The following is an 18,328-nucleotide window of genomic DNA, read 5'->3' as shown; positions in this document are numbered from 1 at the left end:
GAGAGATGGATTAGCGGTTAAGCACTTGCCTGTGAAGCCTAAGGACCCCAGTTCAAGGTTTAATTCTCCAGGACCCACGTTAGCCAGATGCACAAGGGGGTGCACACGTCTGGAATTCGTTTGCAGTGGCCGGAGGCCCTGGCGTGCCCATTCTGTCTCTCTCTCTCTATCTGCCTCTTTCTCTCTCTCTCTGCCCATCGCTTTCAAATAAATAAAAATAACAACAAAAAAATTAAAAAAAAATCAAACACAAACAGCTGTATGAATCTTTTGTGATACTATCATGGAGAGTTTGGATTCAGATAGATACAGGAGGATCTGTAATTCCTGACAGGTGTCACATACCTTTGCTATCACATGTAGCAGCCAGTGGTCATATGTGGTCAAGGAGCATTTGGAATGTGATAGTGTGACTGAGAAAATGAATTCTTATTTTAATTTCATTTAAATTTTAAAACTAGTGCTCAGTTCCATTTATTATGAAAATTCCATGTGCACTTGGGCTATGTGAACCTTCTCATCCCATCCTGAAGATATAAATCTTACCCAACTGTAAATTTCATAAAGCACTGCTGATAAAAGTTATTTATGTTGGGCTGGAGAGATGGCTTAGCAGTTAAGGTGTTTGCCTGCAAAGCCAAAGGACCTTAGTTCCATTCCCCAGGACTCATGTAAGCCAGATGCACAAGGTGGCTTATGCGTCTGGAGTTTGTTTGCAGTATCTGAAGGCCCATCCTCTCTCTCATGCTCTCTCTGTCTGTCTGCCTCTTTCCTTCTCTCACTCTCTCAAATAAATAAATATATTTTAATTTCAAAAAATTACTTATGTTGAGATACTGCACTACATTTCAAAGGCTTATCATGAAAAAAAGAATGTAACATACCTTGTTAATGATTTTTCATAATTGATTGCTTGTTGGTATGATTATGGAACATATTGAACTTGATAAAATGTTATTAACATAACTTTCATCTGTTCCTTTTTACTTTTTGTTCACATGACCCCTGGAACATTCAGTCACTCCAATGTCTAAAGACTGTGCAGCTTGAGGCTATCTGTGTTCCTTGCAGCTACTTGGTCCTGTGCCAGGTCCCTGCAGAAGCAGCCTGCTCTTCCCATAGCTAATTTGTCCCTTTGGGACCTTGCCTCCCCTTGAACCCTGTGAAGGCATTACTTGTGCTAATCCAAAACCCTCAGGATATTTGTGCAACCCAAAGGAGTGAATCATTATTTGACCTCATCTTCCTTCTTTCTAGCAAAATAACACGGCTCCTTTTGGGAAACTTCAGAGTCACACCGCTAAACTACTCAAGCTGAAAATAAGAACTGGATGCCAGGTCTCGGTGGGCTTCCTTGGGGAGGAGGGTACTAACTATAATGAGTTGCTCCAGCTTGGATTTAAAGGATTAAGGATGAAGTAATGAAGGTATTTTGTTCCTGTGTCCTCATTTCCCCAAGTCAAATAGAATCAAAATGTAAACAAGTCTTCTAAATTTAAACCCAGCATTACTTTTATAATGCTGAAGGTTTATCTTTACACAGACTTTAAAACAGGAATGAAACTCAGTGAAAATTTTCTTTGAGGCATCATTAGGGTAACTGGCACTGTAAATTCTTTTTGTTTGGATTAATCCACATTGCTCTATGAGCTTTGAAAAGGCCTTAGAGGGGCTGGAGAGATGGCTTAGCGGTTAAGCGCTTGCCTGTGAAGCCTAAGGTCCTCAGTTCGAGGCTCGATTCCCCAGGACCCACGTTAGCCAGATGCACAAGGGGGCGCATGCGTCTGGAGTTCATTTGCAATGGCTGGAGGCCCTGATGCGCCCATGCTCTCTCTCTCTCTCTCTCTCTCTCTCTCTCTCTCTGCCTCTTTCTCTCTCTGTCTGTAGCACTCAAATAAATAAATAAATAATATAAACAAAAAAAAATTAAAAAAAAAAGGGCTGGAGAGATGGCTTAGCCGTTAAGCGCTTGCCTGTGAAGCCTAAGGACCCCGGTTCGAGGCTCGGTTCCCCAGGTCCCACGTTAGCCAGATGCACAAGGGGGTGCATGCGTCTGGAGTTCGTTTGCAGAGGCTGGAAGCCCTGGCGTGCCCATTCTCTCTCTCCCCCTCTATCTGTCTTTCTCTCTGTGTCTGTCGCTCTCAAATAAATAAATAATTAATTTAAAAAACACGGAAGTTTTTAAAAAAAAAAAAAGAAAAGGCCTTAGAAAAATCAATTCAAAGAAATTACAGTGGAGAATATATTATCTCATTCCAGGGCTCCATTATATCTGCAAATAAAGAAGAAAAACCTAAGAGCACATAATTAGCCATATTCATTTTGTCTCAGCATAAAGAAGAGCAAAATAAAAATAGTTTTTTGCTTGAAAGTATCTGACTGAAGAAGCCCAACTGTAGACTTAACTTTTATGACCAAGCATAAGAAAGGTCTTTCTAACAACCTGTTTATTCTCTCAATTGTTCCTTTCTATTTTCTTTCCTTCAATAAATTCTAAGAAGTCGGCTAGGCTCTCCACCCCCAGACAACAATGGAACAAGAATGGTAAGACTCAGAATCCCTCAGACAGAGTACCTTGGATACATCTCAGTTTTTAGACTCAATGTGGGCTAAGCTCCATCTACTTGCCAGGGATGAAGTAAGACCCCAGGAATAAGTAGGATAAGAGATGCCAGCCTAGAAATCAACCAAAAGTTTCCACTTTCTTACCTGTCACAAAGTAATATGTTGATTCCAGAGTATGTTGAGCTATAAAGCAATATAGCAGTCTAACTCATATCATTATAACTTCTGGCTCTTTCATACACTGCTATGAATGTTTTGGTCCTAATATGACATTGGTAAAGAGATTACTAAAATTTATGCATTGAAATAAAATGTTAAAATAGTATAATAGGGCTGAAGAGATTGCTCAGTGGTTAAGTTGCTTGCCTGCAAAGCTTAAGAACCCAGGTTCAGTTCCCCAGTACCCATGTAAAGCCAGATGCACAAGGTGGCACATGCATCTAGAGTTTGTTCACAGTGGCTAGAATCCCTGATGCACTGATTCATTCTCTCTATCTGCTCTCTCACTAAAATAAATAAAATATAAAAATGGCATAATAGCCGGGCATGCTGGTGCACACCTTTAATTCCAGCACTCGGGAGGCAGAGGTAGGAGGATCACCAAGAATTCAAAGCCACCCTGATACTATATAGTGAATTCCAGGTCAGCCTGAGCTACAGTAAGACCTTACCTCAAACAAACAAACAAATAATATATACATTTATATAATATATATAATAATATATGGCATATTTATATAATATATATAATAATAACATATAGCAAAATAGATAAATGGCTGGAAATAACAAATAACAATATTTTGGGGGGTTTCCCACCAGGAATAGATAGTAAGACCCTATTGCTGAAGACCCCACATACTTGGGCTGCAAGGCCACTGAGAAATCCTGCTGGAGCGGAGCTGATAACCTCCTCCATGTAGACTAGCTGACAGAAAGCTGGAAGAAGCCATTCTGCATGCAGTTCAATGGTATAGAGATAAATCACCAGTGAAGATACTCAACAGTGGACACTGAAATCTTATATTTTGCCAGCCAGGCCAAATGAGCCAATGGGTGCAACAGTGGCATGTCTGTCACGGTGGAAACCAATGCCCTCTAATTGGACTGGAGGCCCACTCCACGGGAGGGAATACATCCCTGATACTGAAAACCTAAAATGGGGGTATGAATGATCCCTGGGGGTGTAATATCTGCTGCTGTCTGGCTAAATGTATATATTATTCTCATCAAACTGCCTAGTAAGCACTTCTCTTAATGGTCATACCCATATAAAGCACTTCTCTTAATGGTCATACCTATATATTAATGCTACTCTCACTTTTGGTAGAGAATCTTCTCTTTTCAGATGGCAGTGACCTTGGGATGACTCTGAAGGCATCATGATACTAGAAAGAAGTGACAGGAGTTCTCAGCACTGCAATATCTCTATCACACCTTCCAAGGCTCAGGGTCCATTGCAGAAGAGGTGGCAGAAAGAATGTAAGAGTCAAAGGAAGGGTAGGACTCCTTACAATGTGCTCCCCCCAGATATAAAATGGCCTGGATATCCATGACCTCAGTGCCTGACACTACCTACACAAGACCATCATAAGAGGAGGAAAAGATCATGACATCAAAATAAAAGAGACACTGAGAGGGGGAGGGGATATGATGGAGAATGGAGTTTCAAAGGGAAAGTGGGGGTAGGGAGGGCATTGCCAGGGGATATTGTTTATAATCATGGAAGTTGTTAATAAAAAACAGTATTTTCATGATTTAAGAGTTCATAATGTATCATCCAACCTTCTCAGAACAGAGAAGTGGTGCAACCCTCAACATTCACAGCATTTTAAATGTCTTTATAATAAATATGGTATAAAACTTTTCTATAACTTTACTACAAAATCAACTCTACTACTCAAATGTCTGCATATACTTACAGGAAAAAGTGTAAAAACAAAATCCATAAAATCCAGAGACCTGTAAACCAGATAGTATATAATGTCACTGGACTGCAAACAAATACATCGCTGTGCAACATTTCAAGAGATTTATGATCCCACCCCCACTAGATATCACCTAGTCAACCATTAGCTGGAATTTGTCTAACTTAACCCTACTCATTTACATGTCATAAGTAAGCTTCAAGTATTTTGGAGAACTGAAGACATTATCACAGGGACTAAGAATATACACATAGATAAGAAGCTAATGGAAAAGTTGATCATTCTGTGGATATGATGGTATCCACTCTTGTTGAAAGATTTGCCTATGTTATAGTCCATCCTGATCTTTTTCTCTTTTATTTGCAAAATATTTTCTGCCTAGCCACATATATATATTTACAGGCAAAGTAAAAGGCATCATCAAACTTCAATTTAAAAATCTAAAACCTTCATCTAGGCCAAATTGTATCTAAGGGCATGAGAAAACAAGTACAAAACAATACTAAAGAGCTTTTCAAACTTAGAAAAATGTCTATACTATAATTAAAATACATGGAAGATGCTAATAAAAATTTTAAAAAAATAAATAAAAATTAAAAATAATTAAAATAAAAAGACTTTCCTCAAGTTCCAACATCTCCATAGATGCTAAACATTTAAGATGAAAGAAAGTAAAACATGGTTCCAGAGGAGCCCTGAAGATTGGGGAACATGTTTAAATACATCCTCTAAAAAGTAATAGCCATTACTGTCTTTGATGATATAAAAAGTTCTCTGAAAATCTTATACTCTATCTAAATAGGCTCATTTTTTCTTTTTCAAGATTATTCTGTGAACTGATGGTGGAGTGATGTGTGAAGATGTTGGATTTAGGCATCGAGGGTGGTGGTCTATATGCAGAGGAGAGAGATAGCAGGCACTGAACACATGCATGTTGTGGAGGGACATATAGTAAACTCAGGCTTTATTTGCCCAACATCACACTTCCTTCTTCCAGTAGCTTTCCTAGATTGCTGTGTTTTCCAATCATCCTCCACTCAAATCTTCTATTTGAGTGAAACTTCAGCACAAAATCTGGGGTGGAGCACGAGGAAACAGCCTAAGCACACATTGAGGCAGGGCTTAGAGATAGTCATTGGCTCAGGAATGAGCATATAGTCCACTGAAGTCTCTTGGAAATGTGGCTAAAAAACTGAGTTCAAACCAGAATTCCCTACTCAATGGATTTTTTGTAGACCTGAGACTATCCACTATCCTTGCCCAAGGATGAATACAGCCTTCTGAAAGTTGGGTCAACAGTAGGAAACCAGACAATGACAGAAAAGAGAAAGTTGGTCTTTGATTTTGTCATCTAAGTGTGAGATTGAGTCTTATTTAAAATGAATCCTGGCCTGGAGAGATGGCTTAGCAGTTAAGGTGCCTGTCTACAAAGCTAAAGGACCCAGGTTCAATTCTTCAGGTCCCATGTAAGCCAGATGCACATGGTGGCACATGCATCTGGAGTTTGTATGCAGTAGCTAGAGGCCCTGGCACACCTATTCTCCCTCCCTCCCTCTCTCGCTCTCTCTCTCCCACTCTGTCTCAAATAAATAAATAAACAAAGATATTTTTAAAATATGTATCTTTAAAATGAGTCCTACCACTAGATTTATTCTTATTCATGTAAGCTAGTTTGAATTGGATTTTCTGTTACTTTCAACCAAAAGCAATCCTAAAGACTTAGTGAGACTGAGAAAAGCATAGACCAGGAGCTGCATGGTGCTACTTTTCAAGATCTCCAAGTGTGTTGTGGAGGAGCCCGAACTAGTCAGCTTTTTTTGCACATATATGTAGGCTTTGCTCAAATGTTATAGGCTAGTATCTCTGCATTAAGCCTGGGAATTTGTTTTTCTTTTTAACTCCCCAGGAGATTAGGATGTGGGTCCTGGTTTGGAAACCACAGGCAATTAAAAGATTAAAATGTTGGGCCACCAATATCATTAGAAGTTCTTACCACAGCCAATGACCTGGAGATCAGAACTTACCTTGCCTCATATTTCTCATCAATACAAAAAAGCTGAATACAAAATGCTGATGAGGCTCCTCGGTAGATGGGGCGAAAGTGGCTAGACTCCCCCTGCAGCAAGGAGGACTGGAATATAGAACTGCCACTGCTGATATTGGGATACAGCTCATCAGCAGTGGAAAGCAGGCTGAGTTCTCTTTCTATGATCTAAAGCAAGGAGAGAGAAGGAAGCAGTGGGAAACTCATTCACAGCCTGCAATTCAATGGGCTTGTGGTTATACCATCTCTGTACTTCCTTGTCACCTAAACAATCCATCTGAGAAGGTTAACTTGAATATGTTCTTTTTGTGAAAATTATTTTATCAATAATTTTCATGCACGTCCACAATGTATCTTGTACATTACCCACCCTCCCATTATCTTCTTTTATCTCCCTTCTACTGAATCAATCCCTTCTTTGTTCCAACTAGTCCTTCTCTGTTTTGATATTATTTTCCCCTCCTCCATTATCCATGACAAAATGTTGATGGGCCCAATATTGTGCAGGTAGTTATAGTCACTGTGAGGTTGTAAATACAACAGTCACTTCATGTCCTAGGAAGATAGCATTTCAAAGCCCCCTCCTCATCCTCTGTCCAGTGCTTCTGCAATGCTATCCTCACCTTGGGGGCGGCATAAGAGATGTCTCACTCATGCTGATGGAAGATGTTTTTAATGAGATTCAAAAGTGACAAAATAATAAAACAATTTGTCATACAAAGGTTGGAAAATAAATGGTTTTTAGCTGGTCTTGACAAAAGGTCCTTATTTTATCTGCTCTACTGGTTAGAAGTTAGAGTATGGTGGTACTATATAATATCAACACCATAAGCAAAATAACTGTCCTCCAAACTGTTTTCATTTTTTTTTGTTTGTTTATTTTTCAAGATAGGGTCTCACTCTAGCCCAGGATGATCTGAAACTCACTGTGGAGCTCCAAACTGGCCTTGAACTCATGGTGAGCCTCCTATCTCAGCCTCCTGAGTGCTCGGTTTAAAGGATGTGCCACCATCCCTGGCCTATTGTGATTTTTTTTTTTTTTTGATACAAGAATTACTGAACCTTTGGACTATTCAGGAGATTCTTGGAATAAGTGTAGTGAGATGGACCCAGGAAGGTCCATTGCACTCCAGCCACTAGAAAATGTCCACTCAAGATTTTGGGGGTGTCCAAAGGTGTTATAAACCCAGGGAATATGACTCATTCTAAATTCCTTCTGGAATTCTTATCAATCAAAGTAACACATGCATACAGTTAAAATTAAAATAATCTAAGCAATAAAACACTATAAGGAAAGCCAGTTGTCCCCATGCCCCGTGTCTTTTGCTCCACTAGGTAGCACTTTCAACTTTTTCATTTCTTTAACTGTTTGTATCTATTTCTGAGTAATATGCTTATGCTGCTATTTCTCAGTTCATCAATTTTTGAAATTTCCTACTGGACACTGGTGATGGATGGATTTAATCCTTACATACCCTCTGTCCATGACCTCTATCTTCCCAGTACAATCACATCACATTTCAGAATTAAACCAGTATTTACATTACCATGAATACTTACTGTTGCTTTCACTGTAAAAAAAAAAAAAGTAATTAAATTTGATTGCATTCTCATGTATACTTTGTTTTTATTTTTTTGGCTCCCTAATTTTTTCACCTGTGTATAGGCAACTGAAATCATCTATAAACTTCATTATTTCTCTTTCCTTTCTCTAATCTAGACTTGTACTTCCTCCTGCCCACAGTGTTATCCTACAGAATAGATTGTGGTAGGCAGAAGTGATCCTGTGATACTCATGTCCTAATCCCCACAACCCATGAGCATGCTCTTAAAGGGCAAAGGGACTTTGCAGATGCCATTACATTAAGGAGTTTGAGAAGAGGCAAACATCTAGGATTATCCAAATGGACCTAGTAAAAACATAAGGAACCTTATAGTAGGGAAGCAAAAGGCTCAGAGAGAGGAAGAGAGATGTGCTGTTATGGCACTGAAGATGCAGGCACTGGCAAAAGAATGCATGTGCCTTGGCAAAGGCAAGGAAACAGATTCGCCTCTGGATCCTCCAAAAGAAATATGCCTCCGCCTATACTAATTCCTATATTTCTCCTTTAATATCACACAGCTTTGTATGATGGAAACTGGAGCTATGACTTCTTGATTTCTCTAGAGAAGACCTACCTGGTTGTTTCCCATGAGATGTGGCTGATCAGCTATGTGGACTATGCAGGGAACTTGGGGTTCCAGCTGCTCCTTATCAAATAGCCAAACAGACCCCACACTTACACTCATCCCTCACTCTCCTTCCCTCGCTAACACCTCCAAGTCCTTGGCCTTATGGAAAGTTCACACTGTTTTGCTGTCTCCCTTCAGGGAGACTTGAGTTCCTCTTCCTTGGCTCTGCTAAGCCAGTGTAAACTCCTTCATTGATTTTCTTGATTCTAAATATTTTCAAAGTGCTTATCTTCCAATAACTCTCATCCTGTTGTCTTTGTGGATTTGTGCTCCTTTTACTCCTTTACTGTCATTTTAGTGTTTTTTTTTTTTTTTTCTGGAAGGGGGAAGAGATAAATAAGGGAAATCGATCTTCCTTGCTTATCCAGATGTCCCCTGGGGATCCAATAGAGCCTGGCTCTCCTTCCTGGCCATCCAAACAGGGTCCACAGAAGAATGGCCTCTTTCTTAGGAATACTGGAACAAAACCTGCAATCTTCCACCACATCCCCAGTTACTCCTGCCCAGGCACAAGCAAGCATCAGTGAGTCCCCAAGTGTGGGCTCCCCAGAAGCAAACTTGAGCTAGACTCTCAGTTAACATCTGCCTGGGGAGTGATGCTAGGAAATGTTGGGAGGAGAATGAAGAATTGAATGAATGAATGAAGGGAAGGTCATTAACAAAGACATTAAAATTCAGTCCTACAGACATCTCTGAGAAACTTCTGAAAAATCTACCTGAGCACTGTAAACCTCAGAGATGAAGAAGGAATTAGAGTTTGGATTCCCCAGCTACCTTCCATCAATGGGTGCTCCTTAGAGAATTGGACCCTATGCAAGCACAGTGCCAGGAAATACCAGCTGCTGCAGCCCTCCTTCCTGGAGTGTTTAAAGATACCAAGTACCAAAGGGCTGAGGGTGGGGGTCCAGCAGTTTATGCTAAAGTGGCCTCAGAAAGTGGGACTGTACCTGCATAGTGACATCTCACTCTGGGAACCCATCTTGCTCCCAGTCTGGACTCTTCCCTGCAAACATTCCAGGAGGGGACAGACCTTTGGATTACTGGTGTTTGCAGGTCGCAGCATTGCTCTCCAGTCCAGTGGTCGCCCCCAAGAAAGAAAATACCTAGCTAGCTTCTTCAAAACTTCCTTGGTTGATCAGAATGTGATGACGGAACAGCAGGGTGTCTGGTGCTCTGAACAGAGCACTGTTGTACAGGATCAGTGTGTGTCCCAGTGCCACCATGGATCTACCTAACTCCCTAGTCCCTGCCTCCTGGCAGGGAGCTTGAGGCTCCTAGGGGCTGTTCAGTGCTTCAGCCTGCTGCCAGGAGGCCCTCAGGAATCAGCTGTAGGGTTAGCCTTATGCTTATTACTGGGAAGTGCATCACTAGATCATATCAACCTCCTAGTCAAGAAAATACGATGTCTTCCTCTGTTGCTTGGGAGCAGGTCAACATCCTGACCAGGATACTAGCTAGAGTCTTCCAAATCCTTAGCTTGTCAGCACAAAACAGAGAATACACAGAGTGGACAGAAACAGCTTGACAGACAACCATGTGCCAAGGTATGGGTGGGGTAAAGAAAAGTAACAAAGATAGCGAGGTGCCTCTGGGACAGCCACAGGAGGAAGAAGCTACTATGCCATGGCCTGACCTCTAGAAGGAGAGGGCAGTTACAGAAACCTAAGATGTATATGAATGTGCAATACATATAATACATATATATTACACGTACATGCATATAAACATATACATGCAATACACACACACATATATATATATGTATGTATGTGTGTATATATATATATTATATGTATGTATTTATATATACATCTATGTATATATGGAGACAGAGAAACAGAAGCAGAGATAGAATGAAGGACCTCTTAACAAATATTTAGTGTCTCCTAACTGTTCTCTGTTTGGGCACAGGAAGTGGAAAAACTATATTCACCAAAATTTTTACAAATAGTTGAAATACAAATAAAATGTAATTTATGGTCTGAGTCATGCAAGGGTTATGAAATACGGGATTAATCACAGTGGTGTTAGAGTTACCTAAAAACAGCAGCGGCTGTGTACTAGGAGGGACAGGTTGGAAGGCTGGAGGAAGAAGGGGCACAGAAAAACTTGAAGACGGGCTCGGGAGATGGTTCAGGGATAAAAAGCTTGCCATGCAAGTGTGAATGCCCAGAACCCACGTAAAGCTGAACAAGGTCTGTAATCCCAGCCTTCTTATGGTGAGATGGGAGGTGGAGACAACAGAATCCTGGAAGTTCATGAGCTAGCCATCCTGGCAACAGCAGTGGTGAGCACTAGGAGGAACAGGGAGCAAGGTGAGACCTGATGCTTGGTGTTGTCCTCTGACCTTTACATGTGCACTGTGGTATACACACAAGACCACATTCCCACACATAAACATACATGCACCTAATCATATACACACAGACAATATTTTTTTTTTTTTGCAGTGGGGACTCACTCTAGCCCAGGCTGACCTGGAATTCACTATGTAGTGTCAGGCTGACCTCGAGCTCATAGCAATCCTCCTACCTCTGTCTCCTGGGTGCTGGGGTTAAGGTGTGTGCCCAACAGACAGGGATTTTTTTTTTTTTAAGAAGAGAAATTGAGAGCAAGAGAGAGAGAGAGAGAGAGAGAGAATTGGCATGCCAGATCCTCCAGCCACTATTTTTGAACTCCAGATGCATGTGCCACCTTGTGTATTGTGTGATCTTGCACATGCATCACCTTGTGCATCTGGTTTACATGGGAACTGGGGAGTTGAACATGGTTCCTTAGGCTTCACAGGCAACTGCCTTATCCACTATGCCATCTCTCTCTAGCCCAGCAATAATTTTTTAAAAGGCTGAAGGGCAAAAAGGGAAACTCACCAGGCAGCAGGCAGCAAAGGCCCTCCTCAAGGCCTACCTGTATTTCCTTGGAGGCCCCACTGAGGATGGCTGATAGAAGCTCTGCAGATGTATCTTCCTCAATGACTTCCTCCTACAAATGACAATGGCAAGACACAGACTTGATCCACCTATGGAAGTTCAGAACCTGAACTCTGAAGCAGGCTGCCAGCATTCAGACCTTGGCTCCAGTGGCTACTGGCTGGGAGGCACTGGGAGCCTCAGTTTCCTCATCTGTGAAAGGGGAACAAACCAGCATCTGCTTCATAAGACTGTCATAAGGAGGGAGGGAGGGAGGGAGACAGACTAACAGATGGATAATAGGATAACAGTACAGGCACTTTCTAATTGTACATACTGGTTGTAATTTCACTATTATTCTTTTTTTTTTTTTTCTGGATAGGATCTCACTCTAGCCCAGGCTGGAATTCACTATGGAGTCTCAGGGTGGCCTCTAACTCATGGTGATCCTCCTACCTCTGCTTCCCAAGTGCTGGGATTAAAGGTGTGTGCTGCCATGCCCAACTTTTACTATTATTCTTATGGACAACTGGAAACTACATTTTTTAAGAGAAGCTTCATTCAAGTATGACTGACAGACCATAAACTACATATAAAACATACTTTTGGGAGGCTTAGACTTACATATGCACCTATAAAAATATCATCACAATCAAAATAATGACAAGCTCAGCAGTTGCCTGCAAAGCCTAAGGACCTGGGTTCGATTCCCCAGCACCCACATAAAGCCAGATATACAGGGTGGCACATGCCACAGAAGTTCATTTGCAGTGGCTAGAGGCCTTGGTACACCGATATTATTCCCCCCTCAATAAGTAAATACATAAAATATTCAAAATAACAACCGCATACAACACTCCACCAAGTCTCTGTGTCTCTGTGTCCCTGGCTCCCAATGTTTGTAATTCTTCCAGTGACAGGGAAACATGGATTTGCTCATGGTCACTGCATTGGTTTGTATCTCCTGGAATTTTATGTACCTTTAATGCAGAGAGCAGTTGGCTGCTTCTGCTTCTTTCAGTGCACTTGTTTTGCCATTTGTCCATATTGGTGTATGGACTGGCAGTCTATCTCTTCTTGCTGCTGAGAATGACTCTAAGCGTGGATGATCCACACTTGCACATCTTCACCAACCACTTGGAATGACTGTTAAGATTTTGATCATTCAATAAATGGATACTTGAGTCTGATGATGGTCTTAATGTTCATTTCCTTAATGACTAATAAGGTTGAATATAATTTTATGTAGCATATTTTTTTATTTTTTATTTTTTCACTCTTTTTGAGAAAGAGAGAAAGAAAGAGGCAGATATTCAGAGAATGGGCATGCCAGGGACTTCCCCCTCTGCAAATGGACTCCAGAAACATGCACCACTTGGCGTATCTGGGTATGTGGGTCCTGGAGAATTGAACCCAGGTCCTTAGGCTTCACAGGCAAGTGCCTTGACCACTAAGCCATCACTCTAGCCCATGTAGTATATTTTCGTTTAGAATTTTTCCATCACTGTTTATGAGAGATTTTGATCTGCAATTTGATTTATTCTAGTATGTTTTGCTATAAGACAACATATTGTAGATGATTTGAATCATTTTAAACTTTTACTTTTTTATAGCCTAGAATTGGGTCTATCTTGGCAAATATTCTATGTGACCTTGAGAAGATTATTTTACTATGATTGAACAGATGTTTTATTAAAAGTCAACATAGCCAGGTGTGGTGGTGTACACCTTAAATCCCAGCACTTGGGAGGCAGAGGTAGGAGGATCGCCGTGAGTTCGAGGCCACCCTGAGACTACATAGTGAATTCCAGGTCAGCGTGAGCTAGAGTGAGACCCTACCTCAAAAAACAAATAAACAAACAAAAGTCAACATAACAAAATCTATCAATAACTTTCTTAAAATATTATGTATCCTGGACTGGAAAGATGGCTTTGAGGTTAAGGTACTTACCTGAAAAGCCTCAAAACCCAGGTTCAATTCCCCATATCCCACATCAGCCTGATGCACCAGGTGGTATATGCATCTGGAATTTGTTTGCAGTGGCTAGAGGTCTTATGTGCCCTTTTTTCTCTCTTTAGAAAATAAATAAAATATTTTAATTATGTATCTTAGATGATTTTCTGCGAATTATTAAGGGAAATATTGTAATCTATCAATAATTGTTGATTGGTTTATTTATCTTTGCACTTCTGCCACTTTTTGCTTTGCACATTGTAAAGTTTTGTTATTGGCACACAAACACTCAGAAATGGTGTCTTCTTTGCTTTGTTATTTCTGGTATTGTTCTCAGCACTGAAACATGCTTCATCTGAAACTAATAAAACTACTCTAGCTTTCTTTTGACAGAGTGAGAGAATACATTATCTTTAAAATACTGTTTCAATTTTTATCTATTTTGTCTTTGGATTTTCTTAGACTTTCTTAAAAAAAATTTATTTACATAAATTTATTTATTTGAGAGCAACAGACAATGAAAGAAAGAGACAGAGAGACAGAGAGAGAGAGAGAGAATGGGATGCCAGGGCCTCCAGGCAGTGCAAACGAACTACAGATGCATGCACCCCTTTGTGCATCTAGCTAACGTGGGTCCTGAGGACTCGAGCCTTGAACCAGGGTCCTTAGGCTTCACAGGCAAACACGTAACTACTAAGCCATCTCCCCAGCCCTGGTTTTTCCTATTCTTTAAACTTTTTGTATTATATCTTTTCTTTTTTTTCCAGTTTTTTATTTATATTTTTTATTAACATTTTCCATGATTATAAAAAAATATCCCATGGTAATTCCCTAACCCCCCCGCCATAATTTCCCCTTTGAAATTCCATTCTCCATAACATTACCTCCCTATTTTGATCATTGAACTTACATATATACAATATCAACTTATTAAGTACCCTCCTCACTTCCTTTCTCTTCCCTTTATGTCTCCTTTTTAACTTACTGGCCTCTGCTACTAAGTACTTTCCTTCTTACACAGAAGCCCAATCATCTGTAGCCAGGATCCACATATGAGGGTGAACATGTGGCGCTTGGCTTTCTGGGGCTGCGTTACCTCACTTAGTGTAATCCTTTCCAGATCCATCCACTTTTCTGCAAATTTCATCACTTCATTCTTCTTTAATGCTGAGTAGAACTCCATTGTATAAATATGCCACATCTTCATTATCCACTCATCAGTTGAGGGACATCAAGGCTGGTTCCAATTCCTAATATTATAAATTGAGCAGCAATAAACATGGTTGAGCACGTACTGCTAAGGAAATGAGATGATTCCTTTGGATACATGCCTAGGAGAGCTATAGTTGGGTCATATGGTAGATCAATATTTAGCTGTTTTAGGAACCTCCACACTGATTTCCACAATGGATAGACCAGATTGCATTCGCTCCAGCAGTGTAGAAGGCTTCCTCTTTTTCCACATCCCCACCAACATTTATGATCATTTGTTTTCAGGATGGTGGCCAATCTGACGGGAGTGAGATGGAATCTCAATGTAATTTTAATCTGCATTTCCCTGATGACTAGTGACGTAGAACATTTTTTTAGATGCTTATATGTCATTCGTATTTATTCCTTAGAGAATGCTCTATTTGGCACCATAGCCCATTTTTGATTGGCCTGTTGGATTCCTTGTTATTTAACTTTTTGAGTTCTTTGTATATCCTAGATATTAATCCTCTATCAGATGTATAGCTGGTGAAGATTTTTTCCCATTCTGTAGGTTGACTCTTTGCTTTTTTCACTGTGTCCATTGCAGTGCAAAATCTTTGTAATTTCATGAGGTCCCAGTGATTAATCTGTGGTTTTATTGCCTGAGCAATTGGTGTTGTATTCACAAAGTCTTTGCCAAGACCAATATGTTGAAGGGTTTCCCCTACTTTTTCCTCTAGCAGTTTCAGAGTTTCAGGTCTGATGGTAAGGTCTTTAATCCATGTGGACTTAATTCTTGTGCATGGCAAAAGAGAAGAATCTATTTTCATCCTTCTGCAGAATATATCCAGTTTTCCCAACACCATTTGCTGAAGAGGCTGTCTTTTCTTCAATGAGCATTTTTGAATGTTTATCGAATATCAGGTGGCTATAGTTACCTGGGCTTACATCTGCGTCCTCTATTCTGTTCCACTGATTTACATGTCTGTTTTTGTGCCAGTACCACACTGTTTTTGTTACTATGGCTCTGTAGTATAGGTTAAAATCAGGTATGGTGATACCACCAGCCTTATTTTTGTTGCTCAGTATTATTTTAGATGTTCGAGTTTTTTTGTGATTCCAAAAGAATTTTTGGATTGTTTTTTCTATTTCCATGAAGAACGCCTTTGGAATTTTGATGGGGATTGCATTAAATGTATAGATTGCCATTTTCACAATGTTGATTCTTCCAATCCAGGAACAAGGGATGTTTCTTTACTTTTTAGTGTCTTCTGCAATTTCTCGCTTGAGTGTTTTAAAGTTCTCATTGTAGAGATTCATTACTTCCTTGGTTAGGTTTATTCCAAGGTACTTTACTTTTTTGATGCAATTGTGAATGGGAGTGATTCTCTGATTTCATCCTCTGTGTGCTTGTTGTTAGCATATATGAAGGCTACTGATTTCTGTGTATTTATTTTGTATCCTGCTACATGGCTGTAGGTTTTGATCAGCTATAACAGTTTGCTAGTAGAGTCTTTAGGGTCCTTTATGTATAGAATCAGTCATCTGCAAATAATGATAACTTGATCTCTTCCTTTCCAAATTGTATCCCTTTTATGTGTGTCTCTTGCCTTATTGCTATGGCTAAGACTTCCAGAACTATGTTAAATAAAAGTGGGGACAGTGGACACCCTTGTCTTGTTCCTGATTTTAGTGGAAAAGCTTCCAGTTTTCCCCCATTTAGTAATATGTTGGCTGTAGGCTTGTCATAAATAGCTTTTATTATATTGAGATATGTTCCTTCTATTCCCAGTCTCTGTAGGACTTTTATCATGAAGGGATGTTGGATTTTGTCAAATGCTTTCTCTGCGTCTAATGAGATGGTCATGTGATTTTTGTCCTTCATCCCGTTTATGTAATGTATTACATTTATAGATTTGCGTATGTTGAACCATCTCTGCATCTCTGGGATAAAACCTCCTTGGGCAGGGTGAATGATCTTTCGGATATACTCTTGTATTCTGTTTCCCAATATTCTGTTGAGAATTTTTGCATCTATGTTCATGAGGGAGATTGGTCTGTAATTTTCTTTTTTTTGCTCTATCTTTGCCTGGCTTTGGTATCAGGGTGATGCTGGCCTCATAGAAGGAGTTTGGTAGAATTCCTTCTTTTCCTATTTCCTGGAAAAGCTTAAGAAGCAATGGTGTTAGCTCTTCCTTAAAGGTCTGGTAAAATTCAGCAGTGAATCCATCTGGGCCTGGGCTTTTATTAGTTGGGAGATTATTGATAACTGTTTGGATCTCCATGATTGTTATAGGTCTATTTAAGTGATTAATCTCATTTTGATTTAATTTAAGTAGGTCATATAAATCAAGGAAATCATCCATTTCTTTCAGATTTTCATACTTTGTGGGGTATATACTTTTATAGTATGTTTCTATGATTTATTGAATTTCTCTGGAATCTGTTGTGATGTTACCTTTCTCATCTCTGATTTTATTAATTTGTGTCTCTTCTCTCTTTCTTTTGGTCAGATTTGCTAAGTGTTTATCAACCTTGTTTATCCTTACAAAGAACTAACTTATTGTTACATTAATTCTTTGGATTTTTGTTTGTTTGTTTGTTTCTATTTCATTAATTTCTGCCCTAATCTTTATTATTTCTTCCCATCTACTGATTTTTGGTTTGCCTTGTTCTTCTTTTTCCAAGGCTTTAAGGTGAAGCATTAGGTCGTTTACTTGCAACCTTTCTCATTTCTTAATATAGGCACTTAAGGTATAAATTTACCTCTTAGAACTGCCTTCATTGTGTCCCAGAGATTTTGGTATGTTGTGTTCTCATTATGGTTTGACTCTATAAATTTTTTGATTTCCTTCTTGATTTCTTCATTGACCCATTCATCATTTAGTAGTGTATTGTTTAGTTTCTTTGATATTGTGTATGCTCTATTGCCTTTCTTGCTACTGATTTGTAGTTTAATTCCATTGTGGTCAGATAGAATGCAAGGAATTATTTCAGTTTTCCTGAATTTGTTAAGATTTGCTTTGTGTCCTAATATATGGTCTATTTTAGAGAATGTTCCATGTGCTGCTGAAAAGAATGTATATTCTGCAGCATTTGTATGAAATCTCCTGTATATATCTGTTAGGTCCATTCCTTCTATGACCTCATTTAATCCAGATGCCTCTCTGTTTATTTTTTCCTGGGATGACCTGTCAATTGATGAGAGTTGGGTGTTAAAGTCACCCACCACCAATGTGTATGATGTTATCTGTGACCTTAGTTCTAATAGTGTTTGTTTGATGAATTTGGGAGCCCCCATGTTAGTTGCATATATGTTTAGGATTGTAATGTCCTCCTGTTGGAGTGTGCCCTTAATCAATATAAAGTGACCTTCCTTATCTTTCTTTCTTTTTTTTTTGTTCATTTTTTATTTATTTATTTGAGAGTAACAGACACAGAGAGAAAGACAGATAGAGGGAGAGAGAGAGAATGGGCGCGCCAGGGCTTCTAGCCACTGCAA

General features: G+C 39.6%; 1 protein-coding gene across 2 annotated transcripts in view; it reads right to left on the bottom strand.

The window, feature by feature from the left end:
• Positions 1-18,328, bottom strand: part of Cfap61 (cilia and flagella associated protein 61) — a 330,508-nt gene that overhangs the window by 206,455 nt on the left and 105,725 nt on the right. For both annotated transcript variants that reach the window (XM_045156198.1, XM_045156199.1), the window contains exons 10-12: positions 11,677-11,751; positions 6,518-6,705; positions 4,488-4,527 (exon numbers count right to left, since the gene is read on the bottom strand). In XM_045156198.1, the coding sequence (XP_045012133.1) occupies positions 4,488-4,527; positions 6,518-6,705; positions 11,677-11,751 (303 nt within the window). The remainder of the gene's footprint in view (positions 1-4,487; positions 4,528-6,517; positions 6,706-11,676; positions 11,752-18,328) is intronic.

This window comes from Jaculus jaculus, chromosome 8, assembly GCF_020740685.1.
Source record: "Jaculus jaculus isolate mJacJac1 chromosome 8, mJacJac1.mat.Y.cur, whole genome shotgun sequence".
In the NCBI taxonomy this organism is placed as follows: Eukaryota; Metazoa; Chordata; class Mammalia; order Rodentia; family Dipodidae; genus Jaculus; species Jaculus jaculus.
Note: the sequence above shows the minus strand (reverse complement) of the source record. Positions and strands in the feature narration are given on the sequence as shown.